General features: G+C 37.4%; 1 protein-coding gene across 1 annotated transcript in view; it reads right to left on the bottom strand.

The window, feature by feature from the left end:
- The window catches only part of AGPS (alkylglycerone phosphate synthase), a 162,668-nt gene that overhangs the window by 99,577 nt on the left and 44,817 nt on the right, over positions 1-18,274 (bottom strand). Inside the window, 4 exon segments of the mRNA XM_049773405.1 lie at positions 4,433-4,507; positions 4,595-4,715; positions 6,804-6,894; positions 12,538-12,627. Of these exon segments, the coding sequence (XP_049629362.1) occupies positions 4,433-4,507; positions 4,595-4,715; positions 6,804-6,894; positions 12,538-12,627 (377 nt within the window).

Here is an 18,274-nt window from a genome sequence, read left to right on the forward strand (position 1 = left end):
GCTATAGAGGTAAGTTTCATCTGACAATATTAAGCATGACTGTTATAAAGTATACTATTGGAAGATACTTCTATTACATAAATTTCAATTTCTCATATTGTATTTCATGACATAATTATCTAATATTTCATTCCAAATGCATAATACATAAAAAAGGTGGGAGTATAAACATTATTTGACGTTTTTAAAGTTGTGCTCAAGATGTCCTTAAAAATTTCAAACAGATCAAATTATTCATAATATTTTCACCTTCTCACAAGCTTTTCTTTACCATATTACCTGACCAGGCAACTTATCAAATACTATTTGCTAACTTTATATTCTGCCTTATCTTTATTGCACTTCTTACCACTCAGTTCACTGTTATTTTTCTTTTTTAAAATATATAATTACTTTATTTAAGCACCATGGTTACAAAATTGTTCATGGTTGAGTTTCAGTCATAGAATGTACACCACCCTTCACCAGTGCACACTGCCCAGCATCAATGTCCCCACTTGCCTCTGGGGCAGGCATTCTCTCTCTCTTCTCTCTCTCTCCCCTCTCTCTCTCCCTCACTCCCTGCCTCCCTCCCTCTCTATCTTGCTTTCTCTCTCCTCTCTCTCAGGTAGGCATTTTATTTTTCTCTCCTCTCTCTCTCACTCTCACTTTCTAGAGAAGGCATTTTACTTCTTTCTCTTCTCTTTCAACATTGTGGTTTGCATTATCGCTAATGAAGGGGTACTATGTATATCATTTTACCCCCTTTCAGCACCCAGTTCTTGTCCAAAGTGATCAATTCTAAATATCATTGTCACTCATTTTGTATATACACATATATGTATATGTATATAAAAAATGAGTGACTATATATATATATATTGCACACAGCCAACCCATGTTCAATCCCAGGCATCCCATATGGTTCCCCAAGCCTGCCAGGAGTAACTCCTGAGTGCGGCCAGGTATGAACTCAAAACCATATTACATATTACATATTACATATATATGTGTATATATATACATAAAGATACTGGAATATATATACATATTATTTTTTGTTTTGGGGCCACACCCAGTGACGCTCTGGGGTTGCTCCTGACTATGTGCTCAGAATCACTCCTGGCTTGGAGATCATATGCGATGCCAGGGGATCGAACAGCAGTCCGTCCTAGGCTAGTGAAGGCAAGGCAGATGTCTTACTGCTTGTGCCATCACTCAGCCCCTCATTGTATTTTCTTAAATCATTCTTTCTGCCCTCTTTCACTAATTATATGACACCCAAGAATAGGAATTTTAATTTTTCCCACTGTTTATTTTCTAAAACTAAAAGAGTAACTAGCTTACATTTTCACAGGCCTAAAGTTTAAAACACTATTAAAACACTGAAAATAATTCACAACTTCTAATCACTTAATAAAGACACAGTGGTAATAAACACTGCTTTAAGAATGACTAAATCAGAGAAGTTATATGTAATATCACAAGCTGTAATATGATATGTAATATCACAGGCAAAACCCTAGATCTCTTAAAGCAGCACATAAGCTTCAGATTCTGTCAGACTTAAAGATATCCACCATTGGGGCCAGAGAGATAGCATGGAGGTAAGGAGTTTGCCTTGCAGGCAGAAGGATGGTAGTTTGAATTCCGGCATCCCATATGGTCCCCCGAGCCTGCCAGGAGCAATTTCTGAGCATAGAGCCAGGAGTAACCCATGAGCGCTGCCGGGTGTGACCCAAACCCCGCCCCCAAAAAGAAAAAAAAAGAAGATATCCACCATCAGTTTCTAAAGTCTGAGTATATGTATTTATTGTCAAATTGCAGAGTGGAGCATCTACCTCCACTACAAGGAATACCAGTTTCCATATTATTGTAATCAAAAACCTACCCTCCAAAAATCACTTGAACTTTACTTTTTAAACTTTACTGTAATGTACTTTACTTTACCAGTAATAGAAATTTTAAATTAAAATTAAATAAAGAATAGACCAGGCTGACAGAATAGCAGGTAGAGCATTTGCATTACAACAGATGGCTATGCCAGGTTTGATCCATAGCATCCCATATGCACCCCCCAAATACCACCAGTAGTGATTCCTGAGTACAGAGCCAGGATAGTCACTGACCATAGCCATGTGTGGCGGCAACAACAAAAAGAGAAGTTAAATAAAGATACCTGTGAATTGATAATCTATTGGGACTAATTTTCAAATGATCCTTATACTGGAAAACTTAAAGAAATAAAACTATAAGCTTGATTCAAGCATCAATACACTGTGTAGATTCTTAGAACAAGATGACAAAGAAAATTATTATAGAAAAATTAAACTCAGGAGAGTATAGAAGACTTGGAGAGACAAGAACCCTGAGGAATTAGAACTTATAAGGGTACTGTAAAAGTCTAGATTTTCTCTGCTAAAGGCCTAAGTTAGAAACTAACTAGCTGGGGGAATAAAGGGCAAAACTGAAAGAGAACCAATAAAGGGAAAGGATCTTAACAGAGCAAAGAAACTTTTGTGTAACAATTGACTACTCTGTTTCCTAAATATAAATTTTTAAAATGCATTTGGATTTCTTGGAGGTTTTGTTTGTTTGGTTGGGGTTTTTTTTTTTTTTTTTTTTTTTTTTGGCCACATCCAGTGATGTTCAGGAATTACTCCTAGCTATGCACTCAGAAATCACTCCTGGCTTGGGGGACCATATGGGAAGTGGGGGGGGGGGAATCAAACAGCCATCCATCCTAGGTAAGCCATATTCAAGGCAAATGCCCTACCACTACACCACCACTCTGGCTCCACATCTGGATTTCTTAAAGCAAGTCACATGATCTCATTATGATCATTTCTCAAAATTGTAACAAACATATGAATAAAAAGTTGAAGGCCTCCTTGAAAGTTCTACCCAAATTATATCAAAAGTAGGCTTCCTATAGGAAGCAAAAATTAATCACTTTTGCTTTTCCTTCTTTCCAGTAAAAAATTTAAACTTTTCCACAAATCTTAGTAACAAATAGTTTAAAGTTACTTAAACACGGCATGCATGCACACATGCAAAAAGAAGTGTTATTTTTAGATATATCCACCTCCTGCCCCTGCTCCAGAATTGCTCTTTCCATACTAAACTAGCATAAACAAAAAATTATTTCATATGTATTCATAAAACACAGAAGAATATATAGCATAAACTGGGATGGCAGCTCAAAGGGCTGAAGTAAAAGCCTTGTATGCAAGAAGCCCAGGCCTGTAATTCTGAATCCACTTGGTCCCCCTCAAGGTCCACTAGAAGTGATTCCCAGGTTCCCAAGAATTACAGGGAGGCTTTAAGATACATTGCACATATATTTTATATGTATATATATCACAAGTACCAGAGTAGCAGCACAGTAATTTAATCTGGGTTGCATAATCTCATGATTTTTCCTATGTATTATACCTCTCTCCCACCCTCATACAAAGGTATGTTTTCCTCAAATATATCCTGCAAACTACAAGTTATCACATCTAAGATCTAAGAGTGCATGAATGACCCAATTTTTTACTGGTAGCACAGAATCTGAGGAAGATAACAAACAAGAAGATCAATGGAATGCTTTCAAAAATTAATCATAGAAAGAGTTAGGGATGTAGCTCAATAACAGTACAAGCCTCACATATATATGACCCTGGGTGTGATCTTTAGCACCACACACACACACACACACACACACACACATATACACATAAAATGAAACTTTAAAAAGGCCATTAGGTACAGTAAGAAGTAGTATGTATCTGTGCTGCCTTCAATATTTTGTTAAAACATATAGGATAAAAATATATACATAGAGTAAGATATCACCTCATCATCAGCAAAAGGAAATAAAAACAAAAAACTCATCCAAGCTCTATTTCAAGCTAAATGTTCCAATAAAATTAATTTCTAAAAATTAATTATAAGAAAGACAATACACATTTTAGATGACTTGTTTTAAACAGTTTGGACATCATAATTAACCTAAAGTTGAGATCAGTAAGTTACTTTGTTTTACAAGAATGAATTATGTTAAGTGTTTTATGTGCTGTAGCTTAATGGAAGAGTATGTATGAAGTGAGAGACAATGGATTCCATCTCAGAAACACTAAATCAAAAGTTTCTACATACCACTGATTGATAATCATTTCAATGCGCCTTAAAATTAATCAAATGACATTTTTCTACTGACCTTTGACTATGGTATTTGCACTTAAAATGAAAACTTAGAAGCCAACAAAAAATAATCAATCATTAAAATCAACAGTTTAGGAGGACTAGACCAAGAATCATATGGCTTTAGTAGACACCAAAAACATAGCTACCTATATATTTTTTAACTAACGTGTTAAAACTCGTACATTTCCAATACATAATTTACCTGAAATTTAGCAATACTTAATTAATGATATATTCTCTCTCCCCAAAAGAGAACACTTACTTGGCCATAAAACTATATCAGGAATTCGCTGAAACATTCCTTCTCTGAGCAAAAATATCTCATGAAGACAATGACCTGTTTTGTGTTTAAAAAAAAAAAGATCTTAAATTATAGAAAATTTATTATTTTTATAACAAATAACACTTACATAAATATACATACCATGAGCTCTAAATACTCTATCATCTGCTTCTTGTGAATATGAAATATTGGTTTCTTTAAGGTCATGAAGAAAATCTTCATTTACAATAGAAGGAGGTGTATCACTAGGATTTAAGGATGCCTAAAAAATAAAATTGCTTTGCTCAGAAACTTGAAAATACACTCCAATTACCCTTGTTAGGAAAAATAAATCTAAAATATCAATTTTTAAAAATTCAAATGAATATGGAAACATAAAAACTAAAGGGACATTTATATAGAAACTAACTTAGTAGAGTAACTAATGAAAACATTCTAGCAATCCAATCACATTATATTACCATAATTCACAGACGCCTTCTACTTCTTTTCTGTTTGAATGTCCAATTTTCATTATTTCTAAAGCTGGCAATCAAGCTGGAATGAGCATGTGCATATATTTTGCATGCCAGAGGCCCATAGTCCTCCAAGTACCATAGATGTGGCCCAAAACAAGAATGGTATTCAAGAACAAAAAAACAAAGGAAGATGGTCTTTAAATCTTCCATTTTAAATTAAGGAGACTGAAAAAGCTAGTGGAATTTTACATACCCACATTTTCACATATAAGTAAAATGAATAATTTCCTGCACTTCAGCAAAAAATTTTCTAATAAATAAATAAATATTTTTTTCAAAGGACTGATTTAAGGTTAACAACATAATCTTAAATTTGATAAGTTCACCTAAAGGTAACATAAAAAATAAATCTTCAATTTTGAAGCTATATAACATTGCACAAGTATTACAACTTTATGAACCTAGATTCTACCTGTCAAATAACATAATCACCACCAAAAGTACACAGGAATATTAGATGAGAACATTTTTGTGAAAAGAACCACTAGTACATAAGAACTAGTTAAATCAAGCCAAATATAAAAAAGCTGTGATGGGGCCAGAGAGATAGCTTGGAGGTAAGGCATTTGCCTTGCATGCAGGACTATGGTTTGAATTCCAGCATCCCATATGGTCTCCCAAGCCTGCTGGGGGCGATTTCTGAGCATAGAGCCAGGTATTGCTCCTGAGCATTTCTGGGTGTGACCCCCCCCAAAAAAAAAGCTGTGATATGGGCCGGACAGATAGCATGGAGGTAAGGTGTTTGCCTTGCATGCAGAAGGACGGTGGTTCGAATCCCAGCATCCCATATGATCCCCCGAGCATGCCAGGAGCAATTTCTGACCATAGAGAGACAGGAGCGCTGAGCTCCTGTGTAATATGACACAGAAAAAATAAAATTAAAATGCACCAAGAAAAATATATGATTTTATATATTTTTCAGTTTACAAATTATATACTAAATACTGAGTGCCTTTTACAATGTAGGTACTGAGGATAGAGCAATATATTAAACAAGAAAAAAAATCTTATCCTCATGATTCCTTACCCTATAGGAAAGGATTGACCCAAACAAAATATACAGATTACTATTTTGTTAAGTTATTAAAAACTATAAGGTTCAAAAACAGATTAAAAGTATATATAAAATTCATGTAATAGCTTTCATGAATATAGCATGTGGAGTGTATCATTGTCAAAAAGGGTAATAGCAAATAATGAAATTAATGAGAAATATTGTTTAAAAAAAAGCTAAAACAATTCAGTTTGAATAAAAGCTAGCAATATATATTTGGTTTTTGGGCCACACCCAGCAGTGCTGATGGGTTATTCCTGGCTCTGCACTCAGAAATCACTCTGGCAGGCTTAGGGGACCATATGGGATGCCAGGGATCGAACCCAGGTCCATCCTGGGTCGGCCATGTACAAGGCAAATGCCCTACCATGTACTATCACTCCAGCCCCGAAGATAACTATATATTATAGGTGAATATAATAAACACTCAGAAGTACCTACAATCCTTAAGATGTTGGACAGTGGGAAACATAGTATAAACTTCCTGTACATATGGAATGTATATACAATTATCAAGACATACAAAAGTACGAAGCCAAAACAAAATCATTGCTGTTATCAAATCATCATCATCACATCAAAATCATAATCTAAAGAAGTACCTTTTGCATACAGTTTAAATTTTCTAGATTCATTTACATAACATGCACACTACATAACATGCAAACTGTCATTCATATCATCAAGTTTTTACTTTTCTGTAAATTGTGTAAAAATAGCAAATATAAACCTAACAAAAATACAATTAAATATGTTAGTAATATTCTTATTTGCTTACTTTAGAGGTAGTTTTATGTTCCAAACTTACTCCAAGGGTATTTTGGATCCAATCTCTAAAGGCTGGTAAAACCATGCCACTAAGAGGATACCTAGGGTACAATGAAGATAAAACATTAAAGGAAAGCATCTTTATTTAAAAATCTGGAAAGCCACAACTGCTGGCACTCAGGACTTACTCAACTAATTCTGTGCACAGGGTCATTCCTGGCAGTACACAGACCATAGATGATGCTGGGGATTGAACCACACTCAGTGGGTACAAAGCAAGCACCATGAACTCTGTACTATCTCTTTGGCTTTAAATTTAAATCTGAGATTCTAATTCTGGCCGAGCAATTCCTACCAAACCAATCCTCCCACATATTTCTATGAAGCCTGGACAAAACCAAAACCCAAACAAAACTGTACAAAAGAAACAGTAACAGACCCAAAGCAGGCAATAACAAAAAATCGGGGGCGGGGAATTTTCCACATTTGGAAAGAAACTACATATTACCTTTCAGGGAGAAGGGAGATTGTTGTTGCTTATTTTTTTAAACAGAGTTTTAGCCTGAAAGAAAGATCCAACCAGTACCATAAAAGGGTAAATGGACATCACAGCACAAGAGAGTTAAAGCAGGACTAATGTATAAACTCTTGTTTACTGACTGATTTATATATGTGCACAGCAGATCCTAAACAGCCCAGCTAAACTTAATAGAAGTGAATAGGGGGCCAGAGAGATAACATGGAGATAAGGCATTTGCCCTGCATGCAGAAGGTCGGTGGTTAGAATCCTGGCATCCCATATGGTCCCCTGAGCCTGCCAGGGGCGATTTCTGAGCGTAGAGCCAGGATTAACCCCTGAGCCCTGCCGGGTGTGACCCAAAAACCAAAAAAGAGAGAGAGAGAGAGAGAGAGAGAGAGAGAGAGAGAGAGAGAGAGAGAGAGAGAGAGAGAGAGAGAGAGAGAGAGAGAGAGAGAGAGAGAAGTGAATAGATAACTGCTTACCAAGGCGAGGGAGAGGTCAGTGCTAGATCTACCATATTTGCCGGCGTATAAGATGACTGGGCATAGAAGACGACCCCTAATTTTGCAGTTAAAACATAGGTTTAGGCCTATATTCCCTGTATCAGACAGAACGTTCCTGTGCTGCAACTGTGTACTACAGTGAGTCAATCACAACAAGCAAAGGTTCAAACGTTATACTGTAATAGACTTCTTCTCTGACTCTGGCCAATCTGAGCAGGCTTTTTACAGTGTAGATTCTGGTCCAGAACATTGTCTAATTTGCATGCATAAAAAGCCTGCTTGGATTGGCTGAGTAAGAGAGGCGATCCGAGCAGCCTTGCAGTGATTGGTGCAGGATCGAGTTGGAAAATTCGTTTTGTGGCAATATTCAGACAATTTTCGTTTAGCGGCATATTGAAACATTTTTCGGGATATACTCGGCGTATAAGACGACCCCCGATTTTTGGTTGACATTTTTTTGTTTCAAAAGTCGTCTTATACACCAGAAAATACGGTAGTAGTCTGAGAGCAGCTGAGCTAATTGCTCGATTTAAAGTTATTTTTTTAAAGGAGAGAAAAAGAGCCTCTTCAAAGGAATATAGCAGAATCTAACCACCACAACCTATCACTAACAATATTCAAAGGGCAGAAGAAATAATCAACAAGCTAGAGCACATGTTTGCATGTAGAATGCTGAGTTCAATCCCCAGAATATATGATCACATGTGAGCACCACCCAGGAGTGAGCCCTGTGCATAGGAGCCAGGAAGTACCATAGGGTGTAGCTCCCTCCTCTCCTACTGCCCTTCACCCCCGCAAAAAATTTAGCAAACTAAAACCTCCAGCAGTAACTTTGCGTATAAGTATCTCAAACATAATACCTACACTGTAATAAAAATAATAGAATCCATGATACCATGATCTATGAGAAACATTTTGGTCACTGATATAACTAAGTTATTTCTCATATTTGGTTTTCATCCAATTCCTGGTTTACAGAGTCTTCCTCAGAGCTTTGTAATTTCCTAAGTGTGATGAATAATGAAAGTGTCTCTTGTTGGACACTCCACATTCTGACTTCAATGTAGGATATGCAGATTCCAGGATCTTTAATACAGAAACATGATACCAACAACAGAGACTGTGTGAAAAGTGTGTTGGCACTACACAATGTCTTAGATTGGACGATCTAGCTTGCCTGGAGCCTAGACTTGGTCTTAGCAAGGAAACTTCAGGGGTAGGGTCTCTTTGTATTTAGGTCAAGGTTATTCCTTTCCATGCCCCTCATATTTTGGTGGGCCTATGCAAACAACAATTGCCACTCTAACACCATTTTTACTTCTTTGACTCTAATCCTTAAAAAAAAAAAACCACTTAAAATTTGAGGTTAACTTAAGCTAATATGCATGTACATGGAACTGTAAAAAATACTATGCCTCTAATGTTTAAGGAGTTACGTAAGTTTTATGGCTTTAGATTGCTTGTGTGCTGTTAAGAAATATTATAATGTGTTACAATCTGGGGACTTGAGGGGCAAAGTAATTGTACATGGATTCTGTTTTATTTATCTTAATGTTCTTTGGCTGAAAGTTCAAAGTTAAGGTATCAGCAAGGGGACTTCTGAGAATTATGTTAAGGGTGATTGTCCTTCCACTGTAACTTTACCTTGTCCTCTTTCTTTGCATCTTTGTTCTCATAATTAAAAATTAAAAAATTAAAAAAAAAAGTGTCTCTTGTTAAAAGAGCAACTTATAGGGGCCAGAGCAGTGGCACAAGAAGTAAGGCATCTATCTGCCTTGCGCGTGCTAGCTTAGGATGAACCGTGGTTCGATCCCCCAGCATCCCATATGGTCCCCCAAGCCAGGAGCAATTTCTGAGCACATAGCCAGGAGTAACCCCTGAGCATCACCGGGTTTGGCCAACCCCCCCCCAAAAAGGGGGGCAACTTATAAAAAAACAAACAAACAAGATGGAGCAGATTGCAAGAAATGCCAAGAAAAGGTGACTTTCACCTCATTGCACCCTCCTAATCAACAGAGAAGTGAAGAGAGTTAGAGACTGAATGTAATTGCCAATGGCCAGCAAGTTAATAATTCAGGCCTATGTAATGAATACCCCATAAAAATTAAAGAGAAGAGGGTTTCGGAGAATGCTCAGGTTAGTGAACAAGTAAAAATGTAGTGAAAAGCAGCTAGGAGAGGGTTTGAAGCATCCATGCTTTTTGAGCCCGCGTGCCCAAACTGCCGCACAAAACCAAAGAATTTCCTCAAAAGTGCCAGCATATCAATTAAACCTTAATAACAAGATTTTAGTAGTATCTAAAAACTATGCAGCACATGCCGCATATCTTAATTGCAGACCTTCCCACGTGCCACCGCTGGCACACGTGCCATAGGTTCGCCATCGTGGGTCTATACCTTGCCTTCTCTGTCTCTTTCATCAGAAAAAATTTCCATTTAACAACCATTGTAAAAAAAAAAAAAAAAAAAAAGACTGTTCCATTATTTGGAATTCCATCAAAAACCTTAAATAGTTTTCAAAAAATTTCTTGTGGATATAGCTAAGTAGCAAAATATAACACCTTACATGGGCCAGACTCTGGTTTTAATTCCAGGCATTTAGAGCCAGGAATGTGGCCCAGTGGCAGAGTACGTGGTCTTGGAAAATCCCAATTGTGGAGCTGGTTTAGAAGAGAAAATGGTTGTTAATTTTCTGGCAGCTCTTCAGCTTTGACATCAGAAATCCTGAAGAATCAGGAGGCACAAATGTGTGGTACTCTAACAGCATCTTCTCTACTTCCTACTGCCACAGTCAGTTTCTACCCTATGCTAGCACAAGAGCTCCAGTCATCCTAAGGTACAGAGGCATCAAGATAAAAAGGGCAAATCCCCCCCCCTTTTTTTTTTTGGTTTTTGGGTCACACCCGGCAGCCCTCAGGGGTTACTCCTGGCTCTATGCTCAGAAATCAGCCCTGGCAGGCATGGGGGATCATATGGGATGCCGGGATTCGAATCACCATCCTTCTGCATGAAAGGCAAATGCCTTACCTCCATGCTATCTCTCCGGTCCCCCTAATTTTTTTTAAACTTTTTTTTTCTTTGGTTTTTGAGCCACACCTGGTGACACTCAGGGGTTACTCCTGGCTATGTGCTCAGAAATCACTCCTGGCTTGGGGGACCATATGGGACACCAGGGGATCGACCGTGACCCATCCTGGGTCAGCATATGCAAGGCAAAGGCTCTACCATTACGCCACTGCTCTGGCCCCATCCCTAATGTTTTTACACGCAACCTGCAATCTTAATTAAAGGCCTACACATCAAGTTAAGAAAGGGAAGGAGAGGATTAATGCCCATTAATCATTAATATGCTTAGATAAATTTTAAGTAATTTAATATTATGTCCTTATGTTGAAATTATCAGTAAGAAAGTTTTATTCTTTTAGTGAAGTTATTTATTTTGCTTTACAACAAAATCATTGCATTTTACTAGTCAAAGTCCAATTTTTTTCAGTGTTGGGGATCAAACATAGTTTGCATACATGCAAAAAATGTGCTTTAACCATTTTTATATCCATTTTCGTATCCAACTGTATATATCATCAATATTTTTAACTTTTCAGAGCTAACATTCAAATACAACATATTTGTATTCAATATTTCGCTCTGAAGTTGCTTAAATTTAAAACTCATCTTACAACTCTGTCTCTGGGACAGTAATAATACAAATACTCCTTAGAATTCTTTATTTGGAAGTAGGCTATTGGGCCGTACCGAGTGATGCTCAGAGCTTACTTTTGCTGTGCACACAGGAATTACTCTTGGCAGTGCTCAAGGAGCCATATGAGATACCTGGGATGAATCCAGGTCAACCTCTCTAAAGCAAGTACCCTTGCAACTGTAATATTTTTCCAGCCCCAAGAATTCTTATCAATACAGTACAAAATTTTTTTCTAAAACATAAAAGATCACTTCTCCCCTAAATATATCTCATAAACCTATGCTTAAAGTACTACTTATACTCCCATAGATCTAAAATTGTTCACCTTCCATGACCTATACCTAAATGTAAATTCTCAGACTTCAAAATGAAATTCATTTAAATCAAGTAATGTCAAATAAAGCAAACAAAACCAGTCAACATATAAAGAGTGGTAGGTAGGATAACTATAAATATTATTTAAGATCTTAATTCAAATATACTATCTATAAAACAGAATCTTTCAAACGTTGGGGCAATATAAATATAAACTGGATATCTATAATTATAAGATTGCAAAATGTCTCTGGTTTGGGCCAATTACATTATCATGAGAATAATATTCGGCCTTTATTTTTTATTTTATTTGGGGGGGAGGGCATGCCATTAGCTTACTCCTAGCTCTGCATTCTTAGCAGGGCTGAGGAAACCATATCAGGGGATCCAACTCAAATCAGGCCTAGGCAAAGCCAGCACATTACCTACTATACTATCTTTACAAACTTATTTAATAAGGCTTATTTAATAAGGGTATAATTATTAGGCCCTTATTTTCAAGAAATATATATATATAAATATTAATAAGTAACACAACAGTGTCAGCATTTTAAATACTTCAGAAAAAATAAAGAAAAATGTTGGTAATATTAAAATCAAAGAAGGAATCATTTTATTAGCTCATTATTTAAAATGTAGTATTATGTTTTAATTTTTCATAGGAAGAAAACAACAAAAAGAAATAAAAAAAAATAAACCAAAGTTACCTTTTGCCAGTCAACTCAATGTGGCCTTTCTTATTTATGATAAATTTAGAATCATTGTATCCCCATCCATTCCATTTCATAACTTCTTGCCTAGTAAAAAAAGAATATATAAAAATGAGACTGGTGCCATGCATCTCAAAACAAATATTAACTATTAACTTTCACCAAAAATTTATCCCATTAGTATAACATTAATTTTAAAAAAGTAAAAAAAATTCTATATTAATATTTCTAAATATGAAACTATTCTCATGAATGAACAATACTTTTATTGAGAGCTAAGACCACTAAGTACTTTGCACTGAAAAAATAAGATCAAAAGGAAAATATGTTAAGACTACAAAATTGGCTTTGTTGGGTACATATTACTAAGTTTACAATGTTGTATGGTCTAAGTGATTTTGGAAATAAAATAAATTCATTTCACAGCAAACAAAACTTAGTGTATATTAGGAAAAAAATCACAACTAGCAAGCTTATAAAATATCTAATTCACAAGATAGATTTACTAATAATGACATACTATTAAGAGGCACTTTTAATAAAGTAAATTAAAAAGTATTGGGTGAATAACTTCTCCCATTCTGTGGGTGGCTTTTATATCCTAGAAATTATTTCCTCTGAGGTACAGAAGCTTCTCAGCTTAATATATTCCCATCTGTTTATCTCTGCTTCTACTTGTTTAGAAAGTACTGTTTCCTCCATGAAGATGCCTTTAGTCTCAATGTCTTTTTTTGTTTTGGTTTGGTTTTTTGTTTTGTTTTGTTTTGTGGGCCACATCTGGCAGTGCCCAGGTGTTACTCCTGATTCTTTGCTCAGAAATTGCTCCTGGCAGGGATGCCGGGATTTGACACCGAAACACCATAGGTCCTGGTCTGCAGCTTGCAAGGCAAATGCCCTACCGCTGTGCTATCTCTCTGGCCCCTAGTGTCAATGTCTTGGAGTGTTTTACCAATGTGGTGTTCTATACGCCTTATAATTTCGGGTCTGATATCAAGGTCTTTAATCCGTTTGCATTTGACTTTTGTGCAGGGTGCTAGATGGAGATCTGAGTTCGGTTTTTTGCAAGTGGCTGAACAGTTTTAAGGGCTATTATCGAAGACATACAAGGTACTGACAAAACTTTACAAGAAAAATATCTAACCCCATCAAAAAATGGGGAGGAAAATGAACGATTTCTCAAAGAAGAAATACAAATGGCCAACAGGCACATAAAAAAATGTTCCACATCACTAATCATCAGGGAGATGCAAATCAAAACTACAAAGAGGTACCACCTCACACCACAGAGGCTGGCTTACATCAAAAAGAACAAAAATCAGTGAAGGAGGGAATGTGGGGAGAAAGGAACTCTGATTCACTGCTAGTGGGAATGCTGTCTAGTCCAGTTTTTATGAAAAACAATATGGAGATTCCTAAAAAAAAAATGGATATTGGGGCCGGCGAGGTGGCACTAGAGGTAAGGTGTCTGCCTTGCAAGCTCTAGCCAAGGAAGGACCGCAGTTCGATCCCCCAGCGTCCCATATGGTCCCCCCAAGCCAGGGGCAATTTCTGAGCGCTTAGCCAGGAGTAACCCCTGAGCATCAAATGGGTGTAGTCTGAAAAACCAAAAACAAAAAATGGATATTGAGCTTTCATATGATCCAGCTATACCACTCCTAGAGATATACACAAAAATGCAATACAAAAATCCCTTCCTCACACCTATATTCATTGCAGCACTATTTACAATAGCCAGACTCTGGAAACAACCAAGATGCCTTTCAACAGAGGAATGGCTAAAGAAACTGTGGTACATATACACATGAAATATTATGCAGCCATCAGGAGATGAAGTCATGAAATTTTGCTATACATGGATGTACATGGAATCTATTATGTTAAGTGAAATAAGTCAGAGAAAACCACATACACACATAGAATAGTCACTCACTCATCTATGGATTTTAAGAAAAATAAAAGACATTATTGAAATAGTTCCCAGAGATGAGGACCTGAAGGACCTGCTCACAATATGAAGCTCATCACAAAAAGTGGTGAGTGCAGTTAGAGAAATAACTACAGTGATAACCATCATAACAATGTCAATGAGTGAAGGAAGTAGAAAGCCTGTCTTGAATACAGACAGGGGAGGGGAGAGAGATGGGGGTATTGGTGATGAGAATGTTGCACTGATGAAGAGAGGTGTTCTTTTTATGACTGAAACTCAACTACAATCATGTTTGTAATCACAGTGTTTAAATAAAGATATTTTTTTAAAAAGTTAGTACTGAGTTTACAAATTATCTACATCCTTCCAATTCCATATGCCTCAAAAAATTATTTTCATCAAGTTCACTAATAAAGTCATTCAATGCCACACATTACATAAGAATTAAATCTGGGCCTTTGGAGACATAATAGCCACACTCGAGTACTGAGTTCGTCTGCACTAAATATTTATTTAGCATGATATCACTGAAATAAATTGATGATAAATCTTACTGCAAATCCAATGTGAAGTTTATGATGAAAATACTTGAAAACTCAACACAGAATCCTCAACACAGAAAGTTATTTATTTATTTATTTATTATTTTGGGGTCACACCCAGTGGTGCTCAGGGGTTAATGTTGGCTCTGTGCTCAAAAATTGCCCCGGCAGGCCTGTCGGGGGACTATATGGGATGCCAGGATTCAAACCAACATCTGTCCTGAATCGGCTGAATCATGCAATGCCCTAAAGCTGTGCTATCTTTCCAGCCCAGCAGAAAGCTATTTATTGCATTAAACACTCTTTGTGGCCAGAGTGATCATATCTAATATAGTCACAAAAGCGCCACTTGGAGTAATTCCTCAGTGCAGAGCAGGAGTAACCTGAGTACTACTAGTTGTGGATTTTGGGAGATACCCAGTAGTGCTCAGGGGCTTTTCCTGGCTCTGTTCTCATGACAGATCTCTCTCTGATGGTGCTCAGGGAACCATATATGATGGCAGGAATTCAAACCAGAATCATGGGCTGCCACAGCCACATCCAAGTCACTTAACTTCCTCGCTATCTCAATGGTCCTACATTAAGTTTTAAAAGAAAATTAAATAAGGATGTGGGGCTGGAGAGATAGCATGGAGGTAAGGCGTTTACCTTTCATGCAGAAGGTCATCGGTTCAAATCCCAGAGTCCCATATGGTCCCCCGTGCCTGCCAGGAGCAATTTCTGAGCACGGAGCCAGGAAAAAACCCTGAGCAGTGCTGGGTGTGACCCAAAAACCACCAAAAAAAAAAAAAAAAAAAAAAAGAAAATTAAATAAGGATGTATTCATTAAAAAGTATTCAGTTCTTCACAATTTTGAAGAAAATGACAATGTGCCATATTTCACCCATTTTAAATTTTTCAAAAAAGTAGAACATTAACATAACAAATATAGGCAAATTAAGTATTCAAACCTCCATCTATATCTACAATTAAGAAAAATAAACCATTCTCTTTTTTAAGTTATTTTCAAAGTTATACTGTTGTTTAAAATTAGTTTAGTCCAGAGCAATAACTTAGTAGCTTAGAATGTCTGTCTTAGAAGCATAAGGTCCCATGCTCCATCAATGGTACTATCACATGCTCTGCACACTCCTAGCCGCTCTGCTCTCTGTGATCCCTGATGCAGTAGTTTTTGGCCACACTGCAGCCAGTACCATGTGAGAAGCACATAAAGGGCATTACCACAGCCAATCATGTATGCAGTTGATCCTGATCATCACAAGAACAGCAATGCAAAGAGAAGGGAAGGAAAAAAAATAATTTTAAAGGCCAGGGTAATATAGCTACAAAGGCTGGGGTACATACATGCCTGGCATGTACAGAATCCTTGGTTTGAGTCCAGAACCACCTTATCCCCAGACACTACCAGGTGTAGACTTGGTAGCAGCCATCATTGTTAAAATTATAGTTTGCGGGGCCGGGAAGGTGGCGCTAGAGGTAAGGTGTCTGCCTTGCAAGCACTAGCATAGGATGGACAGCAGTTCGATCCCCCAGCATCCCATATGGTCCCCCCAAGTCAGGGGTGATTTCTGAGCGCATAGCCAGGAGTAACCCCTGAGCGTCAAATGGGTGTGACCCAAAAACCAAAAAATAAAAATAAAAATTATATATATATATATATAGAGAGAGAGAGAGAGAGAGAGAGAGAGAGAGAGAGAGAGTTTGCTATCAATAAAAAAACTGTTCAAAAATATCTCAAGCATCAATCCAGAGACTGGGTTTATAGATGAGTTCTATAAATTATCACCCAATATAGAGTAAAACTCGCCATTATAAAATTCTCAAAAACAATTTTCTATAGGAAAACACAAAACTTCAGGTGAAGACACCTGGACCCACAGAGCAAGCTGGATGGGCAATGTGGATCTAACCACTACTGATGCCCTGGCAAACTGTCCACTCTCAACTGAGCCTACTCGACCTTCATTCTCCAGCTTTCACCATACAAGGTGAGGATGCCCCATGTCACCCTCACAACTTTATCCAACAATAGCTCTGGGGGGTTGGAAAGGCTCAAGGGCAGCACCTGCTGTGAAAGAGAGGGCACTGGTCAGCGCCACTCTCCTAGCTTCGGCCTTGGCACTGATCTTCACTTTTCATGGCATTCCTCTCTGTATAGCTCTGCTTGAACTCCCTTTACCTCCTTTTTATAAGAACATCCTGGGAGTTACCCCTGTGGCAGCACCTGGTCTTAGTTATTGGCATCTGCAGTGATCCTGCGATGAGGGCCCCACTTGTCCTTGGGGGGTGGGGACACAATTCAGCTGACAGAATAAGCACTATAGAAGATCTACAGTAGAAACACTGACACTCCCCCTACATTCCCCCTTCAAAGATGAATTTGAACGTATCTTGTCTGCATGTTTGGGGAGGGGGCCATGCCTCCTCCTAGCCCATTACAGGCAAAAAGCCCGAGGTTGCAGATATTTGGAGGCAAGCTGCTTTAGAATACAGCTTTTGCCTGGACAGATAACCAAGGGTTAGAAAGGACCACAGCAGATTAAAAAAAAAAAAAAAAAAAAAAGTGTAAAAGTGTATCTGAGGGCCCAAGATACAATACAACAAATAAACTGGTCCCTTTGCTCATGGCTAACTAATGCTCAGCACCATATATGGTCTCTGAATACCTGCCAGGGGGATCCCTGAGCACAAAGACAATCAATAGTAAGCCCTGACCACACAGGTAGGGCATTTGCCTTGCACACAGCTGACCCAGGACAGACCTGAGTTCAATCCCCGGCTTCCAATATGGTCCCCTGAGCCAGGAGTGATTTCTGAGCACATCATGTCAGCAGGTGTGGCCCAAAACAAAAACTAAAACAAAAAAAACAAGAATATCACTTCATTAATAAATCTCTGAATCTGTTGTACCTCTAAAATTGTGAGCTTTATTCCTTTTATAGTGACCTAATTAGCTTTTTTAAAAGAAGCATTCATTTAAGAAGATAGTACTAAAATCAACTTCTGAATCATTCAATTTCTCCCAAAAAGAAAAAAAAAAAAATACTCATACCCAGAGAAGGGCCCACAATTCATAGCTATAGGCAAACTAGCAGTTAACATCAGAAAGAAAGCAAACATGATTTTTTTCATTGAGATTCTATGGTTAACAATACTACTAGTAATGATTCCTAGTGCATATAATTACAGCATCACCAGTATACTCATCTTCCCCCAAAACTCAACACTGTCACATTAGAAATCCAAGGAAGTCTCATTAGAAAGC

This window comes from Suncus etruscus, chromosome 5, assembly GCF_024139225.1.
Source record: "Suncus etruscus isolate mSunEtr1 chromosome 5, mSunEtr1.pri.cur, whole genome shotgun sequence".
Taxonomy (NCBI): Eukaryota; Metazoa; Chordata; class Mammalia; order Eulipotyphla; family Soricidae; genus Suncus; species Suncus etruscus.